At 46.6% G+C, this 20,022-nt stretch overlaps 1 protein-coding gene across 10 annotated transcripts in view; it reads right to left on the bottom strand.

Annotated features, from left to right (window-relative positions):
* nav3 (neuron navigator 3) overlaps nucleotides 1–20,022 on the bottom strand; it is a 332,201-nt gene that overhangs the window by 191,190 nt on the left and 120,989 nt on the right. For 3 of the 10 annotated variants that reach the window (XM_037121186.1, XM_037121188.1, XM_037121192.1), the window contains exon 1: nucleotides 4,170–5,704. The exons of 2 other annotated variants lie outside the window; for them this stretch is intronic. In XM_037121186.1, coding sequence (XP_036977081.1) covers nucleotides 4,170–4,427 — 258 coding nt within the window. In that variant the 5' untranslated portion in view covers nucleotides 4,428–5,704. Of the gene's footprint in view, nucleotides 1–4,169; nucleotides 5,706–20,022 lie in introns of those variants that run through there. 5 more of the 10 variants (XM_037121189.1, XM_037121193.1, XM_037121195.1 and 2 more) reach the window with 2 other exon arrangements.

Below are 20,022 nucleotides of genomic sequence, written 5' to 3'. Positions count from 1 at the left end.
GCCACGCGGTTGTAAAGACTTACGAGACCTGTAAAAAGAAAGGCACAACTCGACTTTTCCCAAACAGTGCTCTCCGGGGGGGATGGAGCGAATACGTGCGCAGTAAAAGCAGGGACTTATGTGGTGACACTAATTGGTGTTTTCTTCATCATACCAGGGAGCTGGTTTCAGTAATTGGTTGTATTCTCATAGTCTAGACCATAAAAGGCCTTGAGACTCATTGCTGAACTGTCATTATTTTAAAATTTGCAATCCAGGCGAGGGTTGGTTGAAAATATATGATGTAATATTTCGGCGCTAAGATGTTTGTTTTGTATTTTGTTTATTATTGTTCATGGTAACCGTAGGATTCACTAGTCGCGACCCACTTTTACCGCCTCCAGCTGCTGGGTCCTCCAGGGAAACACCGGGTTACACATCGGAGAGCGAGGAATGAAGGCGACCAATAAGCTAGCCACTCTCGCGGCAAGAAATTGCTTTCGATTCAAAATCTCAGAGCCATTAGACAGTATTCTCCGGGAGGCATTCAGGAGTGAATAGACTAACTTCAGATGAATCGCGCGCTATTTGTCAAGGATGAATAAAGACGGCTCCAATCAACATCATTTGTCCCCTCTGCCGTACTGTAGAGTTAACAACTAAAAAAGTCTTCGTTTCCGCCTCAAAAGAGGACTCCAAATTGCTTAAAATCAGTTCCCGGGCTGTCTGATTTGGACGGCTGCCAAAACCCTTGATGCAGGAGATAATTCTCTATCAGTGGTGGTGCCGCTGACACTTCATTAAAAGCCCAGTCAGCTCAGATGAGCTCTTCATTCCAGCCCGTCATCCCGCAGCACCAGAGGCGGCGACTGATGTGAACTGTCAGGGGTGTGTACAACAGGGAAAAAAAAAAAGCAAAACGTCTCGCCTTGTTCTCATCTCCATCGCGCCGAAAACCATGAGTCCGCGCAACGCCGCCAATAGAAACCGTCCACCTGCGGATGTCTGTGAGGGCCTGTGAGGAACAGGCGGACACGGCTTAAACTGGAATGTGTAAACCTCCACCGAGGCCCAACAGTTCCCAATCAGGCCTGTTCCAATGTCACACTTGGCAGCCCTCGATCACTCCAATCTTCATCTTGATTTCACACGACCAGACTGGCAGAGCGCACGATAAGATCACCTTGCACAACACTACCAACCACGGATGTGCTGTCAGTTGAGAGCAAAGCCCTCACAGCAATGGTTAGCTTAAAGGTTAACCAGTCTAACTAAAGGTAGTCAAAAGTCATTGCAATGCGCCGATGGCCACGCTCCGTTCATGGCTGTCAAGTCACGCACTGATCAAAAACTCTGCAGCTGCGCTTCATGTTCAGAAGTCGGGTCAGGGTAGCAAACACCTGTGCGCCGGCAGAAAAAAAAAAAAAAAAAAAAAAAAAAAATGCAGACGCAACTTGTGGACGCTTGTGCGAAACTAGGCGCAGTCCATTGTGCAGTGCTGCAGATCCGGCAGGGATTATCCGCCACACAGTTAAATACAGACTGTTTTAATGCAGCTGAGATTAGCCGCGACTGATTCTGAACGGCGTCCAAAATTAACCTCGTCCGGCCGGCTTTAATCGGTGCCCTTCGCACGCCATTAGACGGGACGAACAGCACCCCTGCGTCGCCTCTTTTTGCGAGCGCGGCGGTCACATTCGGCGAGGCGCGGCTACATCTGCTCCACGTGAAAGCCCTCAATCCAAACACAGCGGAGGGGCCCGGACTGTCGGGCTGAGCTGCAGATCGAATTCGTTTCAGCCGCTTGCCTTAGCATTCGCTCGGACTTCCTCGGCGGCTTCGGCTCGAGACAACATCGGGCCCGCTGTCTTCTGCAAACACCGACGAGAAAAAAAAACCGAATCCCTTCTTCCTCCCTGCTTAGCTCTTAACCCTCATATTTATTTTTCTTGCGCTTGTGTCATGATCATTCTGCAGGCACAGGGATACTGTCAGGATACCGTGATGCTGATTCCTGCAGTTCTGCCCCGCTTCTAAATTCAGTGATCGAGGAGTTATTTCACTGATATGCTGACTGCACGTTGTTCCGCGCGGCAGCCGCAGTAAAATAACACAGACTTTGACTGACTGGAAGGATTCTCCGCCACATCCGACCTCCGAAAAAAAAAAAAAGAAAAATGAAGAAACACAGCTTCAACCCTCCAGGTTAGGATATGTTTAACCCCAGGACGACAAGCCGACACATGCCAGCGCTATCCTATACAAAGGGGGTTTGCATGTGCACAAACAAGCATTCCCTTTGCACACTAAACACACACACACACACACACACACACACACAATCCTACACTTGAGCCTGCTTGATAAACTAAACAAGCAGTGTTTGTTAATGTGAGGGAGTAATGACAGCGTTTACTCCACCTTCTCTCCCTTTCTTCCCCTGAAAGCCCCGAGAGTAAAGCTCTTAAGGGACTACACAACACAATTAGACAGACTAATTACCCCCTCCATACCACCAATCCCTCACCCACACCGACAGGCCGGGGCAGGCAGGAGAGCTCCGCCTCGCCTCCCAAGGACGGGGGACTGACGACGCACCGATTGTGCATTTCAGGCAAATTAGCATATTCATTATTCCAGGGGGAACACTCGAACAAGGCAGTAACAGCTAGTAAGAGTAACGCTAACCCTAACCTCACAGGATGGAGGGCTAAATAAATGAGGGGGGGTGTGGGGAGGCCTACACGAAGGGTGTACTGTTCAGAATGCGATGCGGAGGGATGCTGACACACAGATAAAGTCAGATAAAAAAAAAATGAAAAAAGAGAAGAAAAAAAAAACCAAACTCCAAGAGACACTTTTAATGGGCCGAGCAGGAGATTTCTCACTAACAAGCTGAAAAGTCAAGCTGAAGTTTGCTAGTTCAGCAGCAGGTTAATGATGAAACCACCCCCCCACCCCCCCCACCCCCCCCACTCGCAGTCACCCTGCAGCCGATTTGGACTCGAGTCACGGACACGCCGGGAGGATTTAGAGGCAGGGGAGCGCTGACCTGCACTTTGATGTCTCCTGCCCACGTTTCCTCTGGGTCACGAGGAAAATCAGCAGCTTTGTTCGGTATCAAAAGCCAGAAAAGAAAAAAAAAAAAATAAAAAAAAGAATCAGGGTCAGGGAGTCTTTTCATTTTTTTTTTTTTTTCCCCTCTCCGTCTCTGTTAGGAAGTCTTGTAACGGCAGAGAGGAGGGAGGGGAGGGGGAGGGAGGGAGTTGAGATCAACCGGCCAAACAGGAAAGTTTCAGTTTGCTCAGTCTGACAGTTCGAGGGATGTGGGACGGGCTGAGGCGCTGCTCGGAGTGCTTGGCGGGGAATTTTGAAAACTCCTTCCTCCTCGGGACGGACCGACCCCCGCCTGCTGCTCCGTTGCAGGCAGAATCCGAATCCGAGGGGCCAGATTTCTGCAACGAGGACAGAACTTGGCACGGCGAGAGTTTAACGTGGCGAAGTAACTGTGATCACTGTGCGCCTATTAAAGCATCTGCAACACTGCGGTGCTGTTGGGGGGTATTAGGAGAACGCTCTGGGAAGGAAGGTGCAGGTAATCCATGTGAAATATTACCTCGCAAATGGGAGACAGAAAAGGGGAGACAACTGAGGAGGGGGGGGGGGGGGGAACAGAGTCTATTCAGACCACGTCCAGACCTAATCTTTGGGGCTTCTCGGGTAGCACCCCTCACATCTGTATTACCTTTCTTCTATAGAAGAGCAGGCTCGGTTCACTTCCCAGGTAAAGGTCTCGACTGAAAACAGGACCCTGCGCTGCCACGGACACACTGATTAGTTAATCATGCGCAGACTGAACGGGAAGCAGCATGAGGTAATACACCGACAGAGATCCATTAGTCATCTGGTTTCCCCTCTTAGTTGATGACAAAAAAAAAAAAAAAAAAACAAAAAAAAAACAGCTACATCATCCCACTGTAGCATGACTCATCACGGTGTGCTGGAGCTGCGTCTCACAGACACCTGCTCACGCCGACACGGGGGGAAAGGTGAGTATGACAGAGAGTGAGCCTGACCGGTTCACCCACCCTTGACACCTGTGGAGTGTCACTACGCTGCCTGCACACACACACACACACACACACACACACACACACACAGAGACTCACTACACTGCCACCTCCACTGACCTTGCAGATCTTGCTCTCCTCTGTCGCCGCCCTGGACTTCCCCTCAGCCGTCCTCTCCTGCTGGTACTCAGACTTGACTGACAGCTGGCAGGAGAGCCCCGGGGTGCCCTCACCTGCCCTGAGCTCCTGCTGCCGGGCCATGTAGCCCTGCGAGGCGGCCGCCCTGACTGCGCTGGGGATGGGGAGAGCGGTATGCACTGGCTTGGTGCCCACCGCCGAGGGTTGCCTGAGCTTGGAGGCTACGCCAACCACCGGCATGGTACTTCCCAGGCACAGAAATAACAACACGAGGGGTGCGAGAGAGGTCCACAAAAAAAAAAAAAGTGCCGCGCGAGGAAAAGGGAGGAGGAATCTGCAGCGACTCCTACTGATGTCTGGCTCGGGAGAGGAAAGGACGAAAACTTTAAAAAAGAAAAAAAGAAAAAGAAAAAAAAAAGAAAAAGAAAAAGAAGCAGTTGCCTCTCAGACTGAGAGGAAAGCAACCGCGCTCATTCTGTAGCCTACAGCAAGCAGGACTCTCAGAAACTGAGAGAGCTTCTCCTTCCTCCTGATCACTCCCTCCTCCTTCTCCTCCCACAAGCAACACTCCTCCCTCCCCTTCCCTCCCCTCTCCTTCTCTCTCTCCTTCTCTCTCTCCCTCTCTGTCAGAAGTGTACCACAAAGTCAGCCAAAACAGTTCAAGGGGGCGTGAACTCCTTTTGGAAGGTATAACCAACACTCTGCAAAGATTACTGAGACCTGCATGGGTGTGTGTGTGTGTGTGTGTGTGTGTGTGCGTGTGTGTGTGTGTGTTCAGTGCTCTCCAACACAACTGTCAAAACAGCTCTCTGTCCCTCCTCTCCCTCTCTCTCTGTCCTCACGCTAACACCGAACACTCAAAATAGACACGGCCTCTCCGTTCACATCTGGAGCTGCCCCTCCCTTTGATGAGCGAAATAGTAAAAAAAAAAAAAAAAAAAAAATGTGAGAGGGGGAAAAAGCCCTGTGAGTTGTACGTAATGAGGGAATCTAAATATGACTATTGGACGTGTAAAATAAGGAGAGGGGACACCGAAGCGGTCGGTGTCTTTGTGGGAATTCTGTACTTTCGATCGGGGGGGAAACCAGACTGCAAGTTGCTCGGCCGGTTTCTGCTGCTGAGCGTGTTGTTGGAGCTGCTCTTTGCCTGACACTGAAGCGTGCTGGCCACACTCTTGAAACGTTCAAAACAAACAGCTTCACCAGCTGTGAATGTACATTTGATATTTCAATGCTCGCCCATTCAACTAATGCCATCGGGGATTCAGAATCTTGCCCATCGACAGTTCGAAAAGCAAAGGGATCGAACCCCTGACCATCTAGTTGACCCCGATCCTCAGCCATTTGCAAGAATGTGTCTGTACCACTTCAGTAGAAAGTTATCGGTGTTAAAATTCAGCAGCAGAAAGATCCAGTACACTTACGGGCCCTGGAAACTTTTAGAAATGTAGGGGCCTCAATGTGCTTCAATCGAAGCGCTTCTCAGATCATCAGCAGCGTTTGAAACACTCTCTCTCTCGCTCCAATGTCAGAATCAAAGTGGCTGCGGCGATTTTCTTGTATCTTTCTCGAGGTGATGAACAAAAAACCTTGAACATAGATTTTGACAACATGGGAACATGCTAAATGCTACGCGTGGTCGTATGTGTCTTCAACTTAATGGGACAAAAATGACTCATTACTGTCATAATGGGTAATGGCTTCTCCGAAATGTAATCTTAAGTTAATATATTATTCATGGTGGTTAAAAAGCTTTATTTTAAAGTAACTTAATTGGCAACAGTGAAGCATGCGAACAGCTATAACTGAGCAGCTGCTAGAAGAAGACTCGTTTCGGGCTTCTTTTGCCTTTAACAAGAAACAGCATCCGTGTCTAATGTATATCAGTGGCGTGGACTGCAGGAGGCCGACAGCATCTCACACAAACACGACACCCACAGCAGTAAATAAATGAGGGGACAAAATAACTCTGTCCGTCTGACAGCTTTTTGTTCGCAGTCGGTTCCGGCGAGGGTTGCGTGTTACGGTACATTAGCTTGTAGTGTTACGCAAACGACATGCTGGCCGGGTATAAATCTGCGAATCTGCGCGCGAGGACCAAAGAGCACAAGTGAACGCAGCGTTGGGATCTACAGCGTGTACGTTCCATCCGATGTTTTGTTGCTTGCTGAGAAACAGATGGGCCGCGCTGCATTTGGACTGCATTAAGCTGACACAATATGACATGTTGCTACTCTTTTTTTTCCTAATGGCTCTCTCCTCTATGTGAGCCTTAAAAGGGAGTGAAAGTTTTTATATGGAAAGCCTCCATCTGGTTCAGTTTAGAGAGGCGAGGAGATGTGCTGGAATCAGAGGCGCGCGCGTCGCAGCGTCACGGCGAGCCGAAACTTTTTTTGACGCGGCATCGGCCAATAAAGAGAGCGGGGGGGGGCATCTCACAAATGAGACGACACCTGAAGTGTGCACCTGAGAGTCTCTGTGCACTCTTGTAACCCGCGCAGGTGAAAGGTCAACATGAAAAAAATGGCTGCCGACATCAGTTAAGCATGGCACGATTATTCTACACACTGCTGCTTCCGCTTCTCCTCACTTTCATACGGCCTCAATTCCTTTGACAGTCAATTGCCTTAATAGGGACGCTGCTCCCCCCCCCCCGGCCCAGAATAGCACCAGCTTCTCCAACATGTTTTCAATCATGCACCAGGGGCTATCATGACAAGCCTTAAAACAACAGGATACCACGTGAATGGATGGCGCGGGTCCAACTTCGACTCCGACTGCCGCTGCCTGCTGAGCTGCAGGGATTGGAGCGCGCTTGGCGGGCGTCCAGCCACCCAGGACCGTCTGGAACAGTCGGGAAACCCGCCTCTGACGAGGTACCATCCCGTGGGTGCTGAGTCGAAACAAGCTCACACCAAAACCTCAGAGAGATCTTAAGAAAACCTCTCACTTCCACCCCCCCCCACCGCGGAGATAATCACCTTACCCTGCAAATAATTACACAGTGGGAATGAGAGCGTCTCGGCCATGTGCAGGTAAAAAAAGCCCGCCGCTGTAATGCAGCGCTGAAAGTTTCTCATTTAACAGCAGCGAGGGCCTCCAAAGTCAACACCGGCAAAGAGGATTCCAGGTTCACTTCCATCCGCACAAATCAAGTTGGGCAGGTCAGCACCCTTATGTTTGGCTACCACGGCCGACCACTTCTCTAAAAATAGTGTAACAGCCAAACGTGTCACGGTTGAAATGCGCAGAGGACAGGGAGGGGTGAGGAATGGAATGGATATCAATGGGAGGAAGATGTTGACCAAAGAAGATTGAGTGTTCACAACGTATGCTGGATTGCTAAACCTCCGTTCGCATCTTTGAGAAATATTTCAAAACGCGTGGCTGTCAGAAGAGGAAGGAGAAGGAGAAGAAGAAGAAGAAGAGCTGTGGTCGGGACCACCTTCGTTGTGTTTGGTCCGATTTCGAAACAGAGTCCAGGCAACTGGTCACAGCCAAGACAAGAAAATAATCAGAGTGTACAAACAAGGCTGAAACAACAACCGAGCATACGTGTTTAATTCGAAGAGTCGAATACTTTAGCTTGCGAGGAAGCTAGATTTATGAGCTTTGAGCGGCCGTGTGATCTTGCGAAGACTCGAGCTGTGGCTGAACACTGTGCTTGAACCAGTCAGCGTCATTTCAGCCACAGGTGTTCTTGAGGTGTATCAACCAGCGCTGGAGAGAACATTTGATTGAAAGAGCATCACCGAAGGCTTTTCTTGATGGCGAACATCCTCTTCTCCTGACTGGCTTCAGTAAGAAGGTGGTAGTGCTCTCCTACTGTTGATCTGGTTGAAGTTAGCCCATGGTAGACAATGATAGACGGCTGGCTTGTCTAATTTAATCAGTTTTTGAAAGTGCTTGGCCTTTCCCAAACAGGGAACTACCAAACCATCAAACCATAAAGTTTATTACTTAAACCTTAATGGTGTGTGAGCTTTCAGTGCATAACCAATAAGATGTTCCCAAAGTGATGAAAGCAGATAGATTCAAGAACCCGAACGTTCTCTGTTATGATCGGAGAGTATCGGTAAGGATATCAACACATTTGGATCATAATATGGGAAATGCAGGCAATAATATCTCTGGATTCTTGGAGGTCGACCATCTTGTGCCTTCTTCTTTTACTGGATATATTACTCAAAAATGGACTTTTCCAAATTTGTCGTTTTTTTAGACTTTTTGAAAAAAAAGTTGGTGACGTAAAGTGGCCCATAATGCTGATAAATGTGTAGCAAGCGTGAGACCAAATCAAAGCAGCCACAGTCATTTGTACAGACAAAGGCCACTTCGCAAGAACTGAAGGCAACCTGTTGTTAAAATGCCTTTGTCTCATTTTGGCACAGACATGAAAAAGACTGCACCGCACTCATATTTAAGCCCTGGTGACTATTCCTGCGGAGGGCTGCTCAGCAAATCCTCCCTAGTTCCAGGTTTCCGGCAAAAAGCCACCGCTAAATATCTGGTGGAGAGGGAGCGCATTCCAGCCGAGGGGAGGCGGGAGGTGGAGGTGGAGGCGGCGGTCAAGGAGGAGGCTAACCGTCTCCACGCACGGGCGAGCTGCAGCTGAAGGCAGCGTTGTGTTATTAACCCACACTTGCTAAGTGCCGTTGCCCGTGACACAATGATTCAGCGCTGTGTGGAATCGGGTGGCACGCCGACCTCCTTCGAAATAATACCCTGATCTGCGCTGGAACCGACAGCTTCACTTTTCTAATTGTAGGTGTTGTGCGGAAATAGGCGCCTCCTCAACTCCCCGCTCGAGCTCGACGGCACGTTGTGAAGTTCGCGTAAGAGGTTCCGTGGCTGGGTCGCTGCTGCAGAGCAAAACAAGTCTAATGACAGTTCAGGCAGTAAGAATAACAGATTTATTTTCCATCTTATGGAATCAATAATGTCATGTGTTTGTTATCTGTTCCATTCAGTGGGTGGATTGTTCTTAACCTGCACTGGCTTGGCGTGTGTGTGTGTGTGTGTGTGTGTGTGTGTGTGTGTGTGTGGGTTTATATGATAGATACCGCCCTGGGTCACATGACGTCAGCGCCGTGGCTGTGAAAACAAACACGCCGGGGTGCTGGAGATAAGAGAGGGGTCAGACACCCTTCCACCCTCCCAGCATGCGCGCACGCACACACACACACACACACACACACACACGATCACACGCAGAGTCTAAACACATCCCCCCGGGGGAGGCAGGGCTAGATAGTCACGCACCTGGCCCTGTCAGCACTCTGAATGCTATCAGTCAGCCACATGTCAGACAACACGGAAAATAAAACAAACACGCGCTTCGAGCTGGCACATGCACAACAAAGCGGTGCCCGAGCGTTTTCGGAGGCCCGCACGGCGGGCCCGGCCGAACACAGGCGCGTGTCGTTAGCGTGCATCGAGCGTGACCCGGGAGGACGTAAACATACTTTCATCCTCTCTCCGTGCGCCTGTGCCTCAGGATCCGCAGATAGATTCCTGCTCCTCAGTCAACCTTTGGCTTCTCCGCAGTCAACCGCCCGCACAAAAAACACGCATTCAAGCAAGAACATCGGAGCGTCACGGGAAATCGTCTCTCGCTTCCCACAGCCCATTGTTCACATCGCCCAGCTCCATATTCAGTGTTCAAGAATCAGGATTAGGTAGGAGGGTAAAATACAGATATTGAGTTGATTGATTCATTGATCAGTCGTCATTTAATCATCTGCTTCCTGATATGTGTGCACCTTTGCAGCAAGCAGTTCCCTGAACAGTTCGGTTTGCTCTTTGACTGTGTGTACGATACTGTGTAACTCTATTATCACTGATTAAAAACTACTTCACTGCAGTAAAACTACAACACAGAATAACACAGAACTCATTTACTGAAGTAAAAGTGTAGAATTATTCGCAATAAAATGTATATAAATACTGGAATTTAAAGTATTTTGACAATGTAAAAATGTCATTCTTTGAAAAGCAGAACAATTCTGAAAAAAATGCAGTAAATTTGGCATTCTGGAATATAATAATCCTGCATTACAAGAAAAACAAACATTCTACGACAAGTTCTGCTCAGACTTTTCACTTTATGGGAGGCATTACAGGTGAGAAATGATTAACTAATAAACCAATAATTGATTAATCATGAAACACTGTTCTCACCTGTAGAGTTTCCTCTTATATTTTATATTAAATATATATATATATGGTGGGAAATGGTGCACATTGTCAGATTAGCGACACAAAAAAGTACTTACTTGCTCAATCTCAAAATAGAAGAGTTATTGACTTGACTTCCTTATTAGGATAATTAACTGCACCATTGCTTTCAATCAATCACTTACTGTATATGTGCATTCGCTCACTCCCATAGTCGCCTGTTTACTATTCGCTCATTTTCAGTGGCTTTAAATCTCCCATTTATTGTCTCAAGTAGCAATTTACTGATTTAATTCACCTCATCAGTCATATATCCACCTGTTTACTTATTCATTTCCCCCTTGTTGACGACTAAAACTATCCACTTCAGTTGCATGTTTCCCTCCATATATCTTCATGTCTTCCCATGACTTTCCCGTGCACGCACTTATGCATTTGTTCGTTTTCTCACTCGACAACTGCAATGCTTCCATCTCGCATTCGCGTCCAAACTCACCAGTCTCCCACCCTTTCACTTGGAGAACGTCTCTCTCCGTTGCTCCATCTTCCCTCTTAAGCAATGATACCAAAGTCCCCCGGCTCATGTTGCGAGACGTGTAACACACCACTTCTGGGGTCAGACCTCGGCTGCGAGAATGTTCGGGGATGTCGAGAGAGTCGTTGACGCTAGTTTTGATTTCCATCCCTCTGCGTTGGAGGAGTGGAACAAAACAACGCACACAATTCCTGTATGATGACACGCGGACAATATAATGCTACAGAGGGGAGACGAGGGAGGAGAAGGTGACGACGTTACATCAGTTTATTGCAGCTTCTCCTACATGGCGGGATGCTTACAACCACTCAGAATTGCTTTCCAGCTTTTTTTTTTTAAATGACAGGCTTCTGCTATAGAGAGAGGATCCCCCGTATAGAAATCCATTTCGGATGACAGTACCACTCAGAGTGAGCTCTTACATCATGACAGCTACTCCTCGTCAAAAAACGGCGACCCGGCTCGTTCTCCCATCGCAAAGCCATCGCTTTACAGTCCCCCGCCGTCAAAACCGACCGCGCTTTTCCCTCGCTTTTACACGGCGCAAAAGGCCACTGACCTCCACCCCTTTGTGGCCGAGTCGGCGTAATTCAATCCCATTTACGACCATCGCATTTCTTTCCCTCGCGATTCGCCACGGTCTTCCCCACATCCACACCGCATCTCCGTGTTGGCCCTCTTGAGAAAGACTTGAGCATGAGGAAAATCTGGAATTTCACAGCTGGAGTCGATTAAGTCCTAAAAGTGCTGAATGGGACTCTCCCCTCAAAAACAACAAGCGGGAGAGAGGGGATGTAGAGTCGTCCCGAAGGCACATGCTGCAGGGTTGAGGCCACTGCTGCCCAAGAGAGGGCACCAAGAACTTTCTCCTATAATAACACACTGGTTTCACGAAATAGCTAACTACGGTTTTAGACTAATAGCGGCTTTGTAGCTACATTTAGTCCCAGTTGCAAGGCTAAAATGTCGGGATGTTACATTTCTGCAAATTACGGTTATGGTAAAAAGTACATATAACATCATTTCCACAAATCGCTTCATATCTCATTCACAGTACATGTTTATGCGCTGACTTTCTTGTTGCCAAGCCAGAGACCACTGTTCAAGACGGTGTTTCAACATTTTTGAGTGTCACAGAGTAAAACCTATGCACAGCCGTGGATCGACGGGGACGTAGGAGAGGAGCAAGCGCCGGAAAAATGAGGACAAAGCTCCCGCACACTGTTCACCTTATTTGCAATCAAGAATGACTTTAACAACGAACATTTTGGAATAAAGGCCTTCAGACTGATGAAGGTTTTGATCGCAATATATTGTGTAAAACGGCTGGACAGAGGAATTATCAGCCAAAATATGATCTTTTTCCTTAAGTAACTGTTTTTTTTTTTCTTTTTGTGAATACACCTAACCAGACATTTTCAGAAAACATTAAAAAAAACATGAAATAAAGAAGAAACATAAAGAAGCAACGTACAGTATTTTTAAATTTACAACATTTCCATGGTTTGCAGAACTCTGGCGATTGGGTTGTTCAGTCATGCTACATGCATGCTGTACATCGAAGTAGCAGCTATGCCCTGAATCAATAGAAGAGATGACTCTGGTGGTACGACTCCCCACTGCTACAGAGGATGAACAGGCTCTGCTATAAATGACAACTGACATTAATAACTAATGAAATTACAGTGCTGCTCGGCGTAAATGCAAACAAATGGCAAGAGAAAAGTCAGTCAAATAACTAGAACAAACCTCACCCAGACAGTCTGGCACCACCCTCCATTGCTGCAGCGTCACCCCCGGCCAAATACAATACCAAACTGATATGACCAGAATGTTGAAGCACTTATTACTATTGTTAGTGAATTATGCTTTTTTTTTTTTTTTGCATGACAGGTCAAACACAGCAGTCATCACATAAAGGATGAAACCGTAGGAGGACGCTTTTTGGCCGGCGAGGCTCCAGGCAGAGATCCCAACAACAACAGTAAAGAGAGACAGTGTCTTCATGGTGTCTTCACATGGTGCCTTTGTGGGGAAGTGATTTCACTATGAGTAATGATGCTGCGGCGTGTTTTTGGAAGTCATTACCCACTTGCAAACAAAAAGGAAACAGAGTGACTGGCCGGTGTCCAGGCTTTGAGATTCATACCGGTTTTGATCGGGTTTGTGGGTACAGGTGTGTGTCATACTCTCCAATGTATCTCAGCCACCATCTGTGTGCTAACTGACTGATTGTTTCATTCATAATCACAGTGTGAAGATCGTCCGCAGGCTTGTGAGTCAATGCAAAATTGCATCCAATTCCTTCTGGTCCTGGTATTTATTTAAGTGGCTCTTTTAAGAAATATATATATATTTGTATTTATTTATGTTTCTGCATTTCAAAGGCCTGCAGAGGAATGCAGCTGAACATGCAGATTGATTGTACAGTCAGCTGGAAAAGTGCATCCATCTGTGACAATATACAGTAGCTCTGCCTCGAATGTTGTTTCTCAATAAAACACGACTCCATCAATCCCGGCAAACGCATGCTCATCCTCTGGGACACACTTACGCTTACATACTTCAACTTCTTGCTTTGCCAGACCCCCCCCAAGTCTCCAGGCTTTAAAACATAAAGCAAGTTAAGCTGCTTTTCCGTGCAAACTGTCCATGAGACCCCAGACACACCCAAGCTAACAAAGGCAGCCTGTTGTATACCTACGTTACGTGTGCCCGAGCCAAAAAAGCTGCACTTGGACACGCTGCAAAGACTACACCTGGGCGGCCAACTTGTTTCTACATTCTGTTGGCCCGGTGTGTCAAGTTGCATTGCAAATAATGACGATATGTTGAAAACTAAATCAATGACCTGACCGAAAGCTCATGTCGAAACGCTCCCTTAAATTCGAGCCTGCCTGGAAATCAGGTCCCGTAAGGAGACGAGATGAGGACAAACCCAGGTTAGGGGTCGCGGCCATTCAGCTCTCCAGGCAAGAGAATGCACAAACCAGCGATAAACCGATCTCAACAGTCCTCTCAACGGTCCTCTCACCACCTCCCGTATCTCAGCTCCACTGAGGACACAGTTATCATGCTGTATTCGTCGAGTGATCTCAAGTTTTACTTTTAGGTCATGTGCAAATTCTGGGAAATTCAATACACTCGCGCTGAGATGACACACGTGAGCTTTATGAAAGCTTTGCGCCTGTGATCAGAGAAAAGGACTTTAATATACTATCACTACAGTCAACACCTTTATAATATCAACAAAGGCAGCCTGTTTGAACCTCATAAGCTCTTCCCAAACAATAGACAAGTGTGCTTTATCCCTTGAGTAACCAGATTAAGCCTCATTACTTTCGAATGTGTGCTGAGGCCTACACTGCTTTTAACCTCCATCCCCTGGGCTGTAAATAGGGAAAACTTTGGTGTTTGCTCATCTGATAAACACATATTGGTGTCATCTGTGGCTGGCCTGAGGTTGGCTTCGACTCGCCCTCATTAGTGTCGAGGCTTTAACGCCGTCTGAGAGCGCCGTCTGATTAAAGAAGGGGGCTAAAAAGCCGCCTTCAGTCGTACCCCTGGAAGCTGGCGCGCTGTCAACGGGTCCAGATGTGAGCGTGGTAACTGCGCTCATGTGCCTGTGGCCTCTCATATAACATAAATGTACGTACATAAATGCGCCCGCTTGCGCGGAAAAGACACTCGCACTGACATCGCATGATAGCACGCAACCACACATGCACACCAAACGAGCAGACTGATCCAGGCTGCATTCACTGTACAACATCTCATTATGTTTAATGCCTGCTCAACAGCACTGGCTTGTTAAGGATGCCTTTAAACACAGCCTACAGCGCTGCGCTGTACATGCTCACTGTCTTGTAAACTACGCACAGTCGTTACATAAGTTAGAAAAGAAAAAGCAGCTGGCGGGCGTCTCCGCTCTGTTTTGATTTATGACGCGAAGAGGAAGGGGGGGGGGAGAGCGAGGACAGTCATCTAATTGGTACACTCTGACCCAGTGAGCAACAATTCAGGGGTCTGCTGAAAGATCCCGGTCCACCTCCACAGCTGAGCCGACATGAGCAGGAAGTGTGTCTTACCTATGACTGTGCATGTGCGTGACAAGACAGCGCTGGCGGTGGGAGTTCCTCCCCTCTGACACCAATGTGTCGGCGGCACATCCTGTCGACGGGGAGCATGCCGGAGCAGACGGGATAAGTGGTCCCCTACTCATTAAAGGAAAAACTTCACCCAAAACTGAAAATTCACCCTCGTGCTGATGGAGAGGCTGGTGACAGTCATCCTCAAAACACTTTTTGAAGCTTCAAGGCAAAACAGCGCTGCAAAACAACAACTGAAGTAGATGGGGACTTGTCTTAAAATGTAAAAAAAACAAAAAAAAAAACAGTAAATGTATAAAATAATATATATAAAAATAATATAAAATTGCTCCATTCATCTCGCCTGGTATAATCCAAGTCTTCATAGGCCACTAGATTTAAAATTAATTTGAAAAGGTGTTTACAATCTCAATGCAAGTTCGAGCTAACACTTTTAGCTTAGCCGCTAGGACTTTCCATAGGTAGGGGGGTGAGTGGAAAATGACTGTATTTTCAGTTTTGGGTTAAAGTGAAACTCTCACCAAAATGCAACCTAGGCTTTTTTTGTGTGACTGTATAAGAGTCAAAGCATAATTACGACGAAAGAGGCACTTTTAAGATTGACCGCGTTGTCGTTTTGGGCTCAAACTCATTTTCAATGGGAGTGGATGGGGCACTTTCACGCTAGCATTAAAATTGCTATTTTTAAAATACTAAGAAGGCTTGACACAACATGAAACTCTGCTCGTAGTATCACCAGGGTCTCTACGCACAGCTCAACTGAATCACATACACTCTACCCAGATGTGTCGATCCCCGAGTATGTCTGGGCTGCCATGACAGCGGCTAGAGGAAGAAGAAGCTACTGCTAACGTGAGTTGTTCAGAAACCTTCTTTTTAGTAAACTCTGTGTACACAAACCATGTCCTTAATGCTTGTGTTCATGCGGTGATACTACAAGTTTCATGTTGTGTCGAGTCTTCTTTGTGTTTTAAAACTAGCGTAAAAGTGCCCCATGCACTCCAATTGAAAATGCTGAAAACGGAAATACGATCAATCTTAAAAGTGCCCCTTTAGTCGTAATTATGCTTTTAGAGGAAGGTTTGACTCATATACATTCACACACAAAAAAAAGCCTTGGTTGCATTTTGGCGAGAGTTTCACTTTAACTTATCCTTTAAATGGCCCAGTAATGATCAGTATGAGGAGAATCTTAATTCCCCTAAAATGAGATATGTAAAGTTATTGATAACTAAGGGTTTTTGTTGAGGGGGGTTTTTTGGTCTAAATTCTGTTTCAGGGAATAAACGTCTGCTGGAAAAACCAAATATTTATATAACATGAGCATTTTAGTTACGATGTTATGACATTTTGGGGTCATACCTATTTGCTGTGGGAATGTTTTGCAAGTGTGGCCCGTGGTGAGCTACTTCAGGCTACGGATGTGAGACTGGAGTTCTGTGAAAAGTGCTGAATAACAATAAGGAACAAAAGAACGGCAGAGCCAAACAGCTGACGGGAACTGCAAACACCAGCATTTTAGAGATCTCAGACACGATCAAAATCCTTGTTTACATCCGCCGTGGTTTTATTCTACAGATCGGCACCAACGAGAGCGGGATGGCAGCGCAAGTGCGATCACCGCTGATGCCAACGATCTCTGCATCAACAGAGACTCTCTAAATCTCCGCTGTTCCTCTGCCGCTTATCTTCCTTCCCCTGCTGACTCCATCAATCAGTGAGATGCTACCAAAGCCTCTGAGGCAATACAGTATGAAGTGTGTGTGTGTGTGTGTGTGTGTGTGTGTGTGTGTGTGTGTGTGTGCGTGCATCACAGAGAGAGAGAGAGACACACACACACACACACACACTACAGAGAACAAATAGAGAGAAGGAGGATTAGAAAAAAGAAGAGGCTGTTTATCTGTGCATTTGTATAAGCAGTGGTGAGAGAGAAGTGTGTGTGTGTGTGTGTGTTTGTGTGTGTGTGAGAGGGAGAGGGAGAGAGAGAGAGAGACTAAGATAATGACAGAGACAGAGAGAGCAAGTAAGTAGTTTCAACTTGAACAGAAAATGTGGGGTGAAAAAAAAAAGAGACAGTGGTCTGTAAAGAGTGTTTACCCCTCTGAATGGGAATGTGTGTGTGTGTTTGTGTGTGTGTGTCTGTGTGTGTGAAGGGGGGGGGTACTAAGGGTGGTCCAGTGAGTGTGTTTACACTCAGGGCTCTTTTCAGTGCTTTCAGTGTGTTTGATGACAGCCGCTGAAAGCTTAATGGTGCTCTCTCTTGCGGGGACCCTGGTCATTACAGGATTCTCTTACACTTAAACGGCAACACACACAAACACACACACACACACACACACACACACACACACACACACACACACAAAGAGACGCACGCTGTTTGATTCTCCGCATCAGGTTAACGAGTCGGGTGACTGACCTGTATGAAAAGCATGTTTAAAAGATCTTGCTGGAGCTAGATTTAGTAAGACTGAAAAATATACTGTATGATAATCAACAAAGTCAAGAGCACTACACAAAAATAGCTAATGATTATACCACGTCGAAAGATTCAAAATTCATCATAAATATGTGCCCTTTTGCAATTATGTAAGGTGAATATTGCAAATCTTGCTTAATGTGGCAAACTGCCTAAACATCGGTAGCACGTTGCTAGCAGTCCGGACAAGGAAATTAAGCACAGTCTGTAGTCCAAAACTGAGCGAAACAATCCTGAACCTGCGAAACTAACAAAATGAGAAAACTTTGAATGCAAGACAAATATGACACGTGTGAGGAAGGCAACAGAAAAAAAAACAAAAAAAACAAAAAAAACAAAAAACAGAAACGGGCTGTCAAACGCTGGGGTGAATGAGGCCTGCAACCAAAACCATTCTGCTGTGGAGTTCAGAAATTGTGACATAAAGAGAATAATGTCAGCCAAATCACCAGATTAGTCATTTCTAAGCTGTTATATTTGGCACAGTGCAGCAATCTGAGACTAGCATGGACTGGAAACGATATAAGCGTAATTGTTTCTCCTGTTGCTGGGGGTGGGGGGGGAGGTGAGGAGTTGACTGGAAGCCGGAGTCCATTTGGGAGAGCTTTGGACTGGCTGAAGAGAGCAAATGAGAGCCTAAAGGACTCGTGTTGTGAGGCACTTAAGCTTCGGCCGAGACAAAAAAAAAAAAAAAAAAAAGTCCCACCTCCTCCATCTGTTAATCCTGCTTTTTGACTTTATTTTCATACAATGCAGCCGAATGAATGTATTGTTACGTCAGCTGGTTCGTAGCACCATCTGGATACTTTTAGCTCTTTATGAGTGCTGGTTGTGGTTTTAACAGGCAGCTGTTGACAAGCTCTCGAAATAACTGTCAGCTGTCAGATTTCTGTTGCCCGGGCAACGGGCGGGAGACGCTCATTTCACTCATCGGTCCACGAGCGCGTAACCGCCTTTTTTAAACGCGCGGTAAAACCTCCGTGTGCTGTAGGTGTCCAGGCCACCGGGCATTTGTAGTCTCAGGGTTACAGAAGTAGAAGTTAGGCATGAAGTCTGGAAAAATGGGGAAGAAGATGAAAGATGGGACAACAGATGTTACCTATATAATTCTGCCAGATGTGTTCAACTGAACAGAAATTGCTGGAGAGGAACGTTCCTGCTTCTGTATCTTTGGTCGTTGAGGATATTTTTAGTCCACTTTATCTTTGAGGTTGCCTTATCGATGACCTCATGAGCAAACGAATGCTCGTGGCACTAAAATCACTATTATGACACGCTAACATTATCACATTTTGATTTCACCGTTGTAGAGGGATTTTTTTGGGTTTACTCAAATTGTATTCCTCCATAAACTCAAAAACTCCATAAACTTGTATTTGTTTTAGAAAGATGTATATTTACATCTTTTCCAATTTTGGTAACTTTACACGAGACCATTGTGATGTTTTCCATCTCTGTCCTCTATCCGGTCTTGTATTGTATTTCAGCTTGAGTTTGGGCCATTCTATTGCAGTTTTTGGCTCATCTCTGGTATTTTAACATAGAAGTTATTAAGAAATGGTGCTCTTTGTGACTCTGACTGTGCCAGCTGTCTTTTGTGCCCATGCTTGTCATGCGTTGCAAGTAACTACCAAGCTGGAAAGAGTGACAGGCCTTAAAGGCAACTGACATAGGGGGCAACCTGTTTAATTACAAAGTCACCTGATACACTTTTTGTTCATTAATTTATTTTGGTAGGGTCGCAGCCCATGTAAAATGGATCGGTTCACTATCCAAATTCGATCTATTGCCTCCAATTACATTTGGAAGAGATGCATAATCAAATCATTTTATCCTGTTTCAAGTTAGCCGGGGGCTAAACTGGAGATTAGCCGTAGCTGGTGGAAGTCTCCAGTGTGTGTGTGCCCTATTTGCACCCCACTGCGGAAGTTACGCCGGACATCTGACGTCAAATTTCTTTGGCTTCGTGCAGCTCAGAGCAGCTTTCATAGGAGCGAACGAAGCCGAGCCACCGACGCTGTATCCAGCTGTAATTATACGTCCATGGTCGATATGTGATTCCCAGTGAGAGGAGTGAAAGAGACTGAATGTGGGCGCTAGGTTGCGTTAGCCAGGCAAACCAAGTGAAGTAAAACAAGTAAAAAACACAGAGCTTCAGGACCAGTCAGGTTGGGCTGTATACACAGGTATGCATCTGGATTCTTGCAACTCCACTGAGTGCCTGTTAATGACATAATGTGGAGTGCTGACACTCCAGAAGACAGAGAATAAAACCGAAGCCTTGGTGGATCCATTCCCAGTGTGGTGCAGGAGGGCTGGTCGGAGGTTCGGTTCATACTGGGGCCAACGGGACTAAGAAGTCACGAGTTCATACGCAACAACTGGTTTTCTTCTGCCTCAGTGACAGCTCCTATAGTCACAATAAGCACAAAGCCTCCAGCTCTTAAAATCCTCAATCTGTTACGGCACGTTATGTTACAACGCCTGGGAGCGACACGCCATATAGGTCACTCTGTCATGTAGCAGGACGAG

This window comes from Acanthopagrus latus, chromosome 14 (assembly GCF_904848185.1).
Source record: "Acanthopagrus latus isolate v.2019 chromosome 14, fAcaLat1.1, whole genome shotgun sequence".
Classification (NCBI taxonomy): domain Eukaryota; kingdom Metazoa; phylum Chordata; class Actinopteri; order Spariformes; family Sparidae; genus Acanthopagrus; species Acanthopagrus latus.
This window is presented reverse-complemented; position numbering and strand designations above follow the sequence as displayed.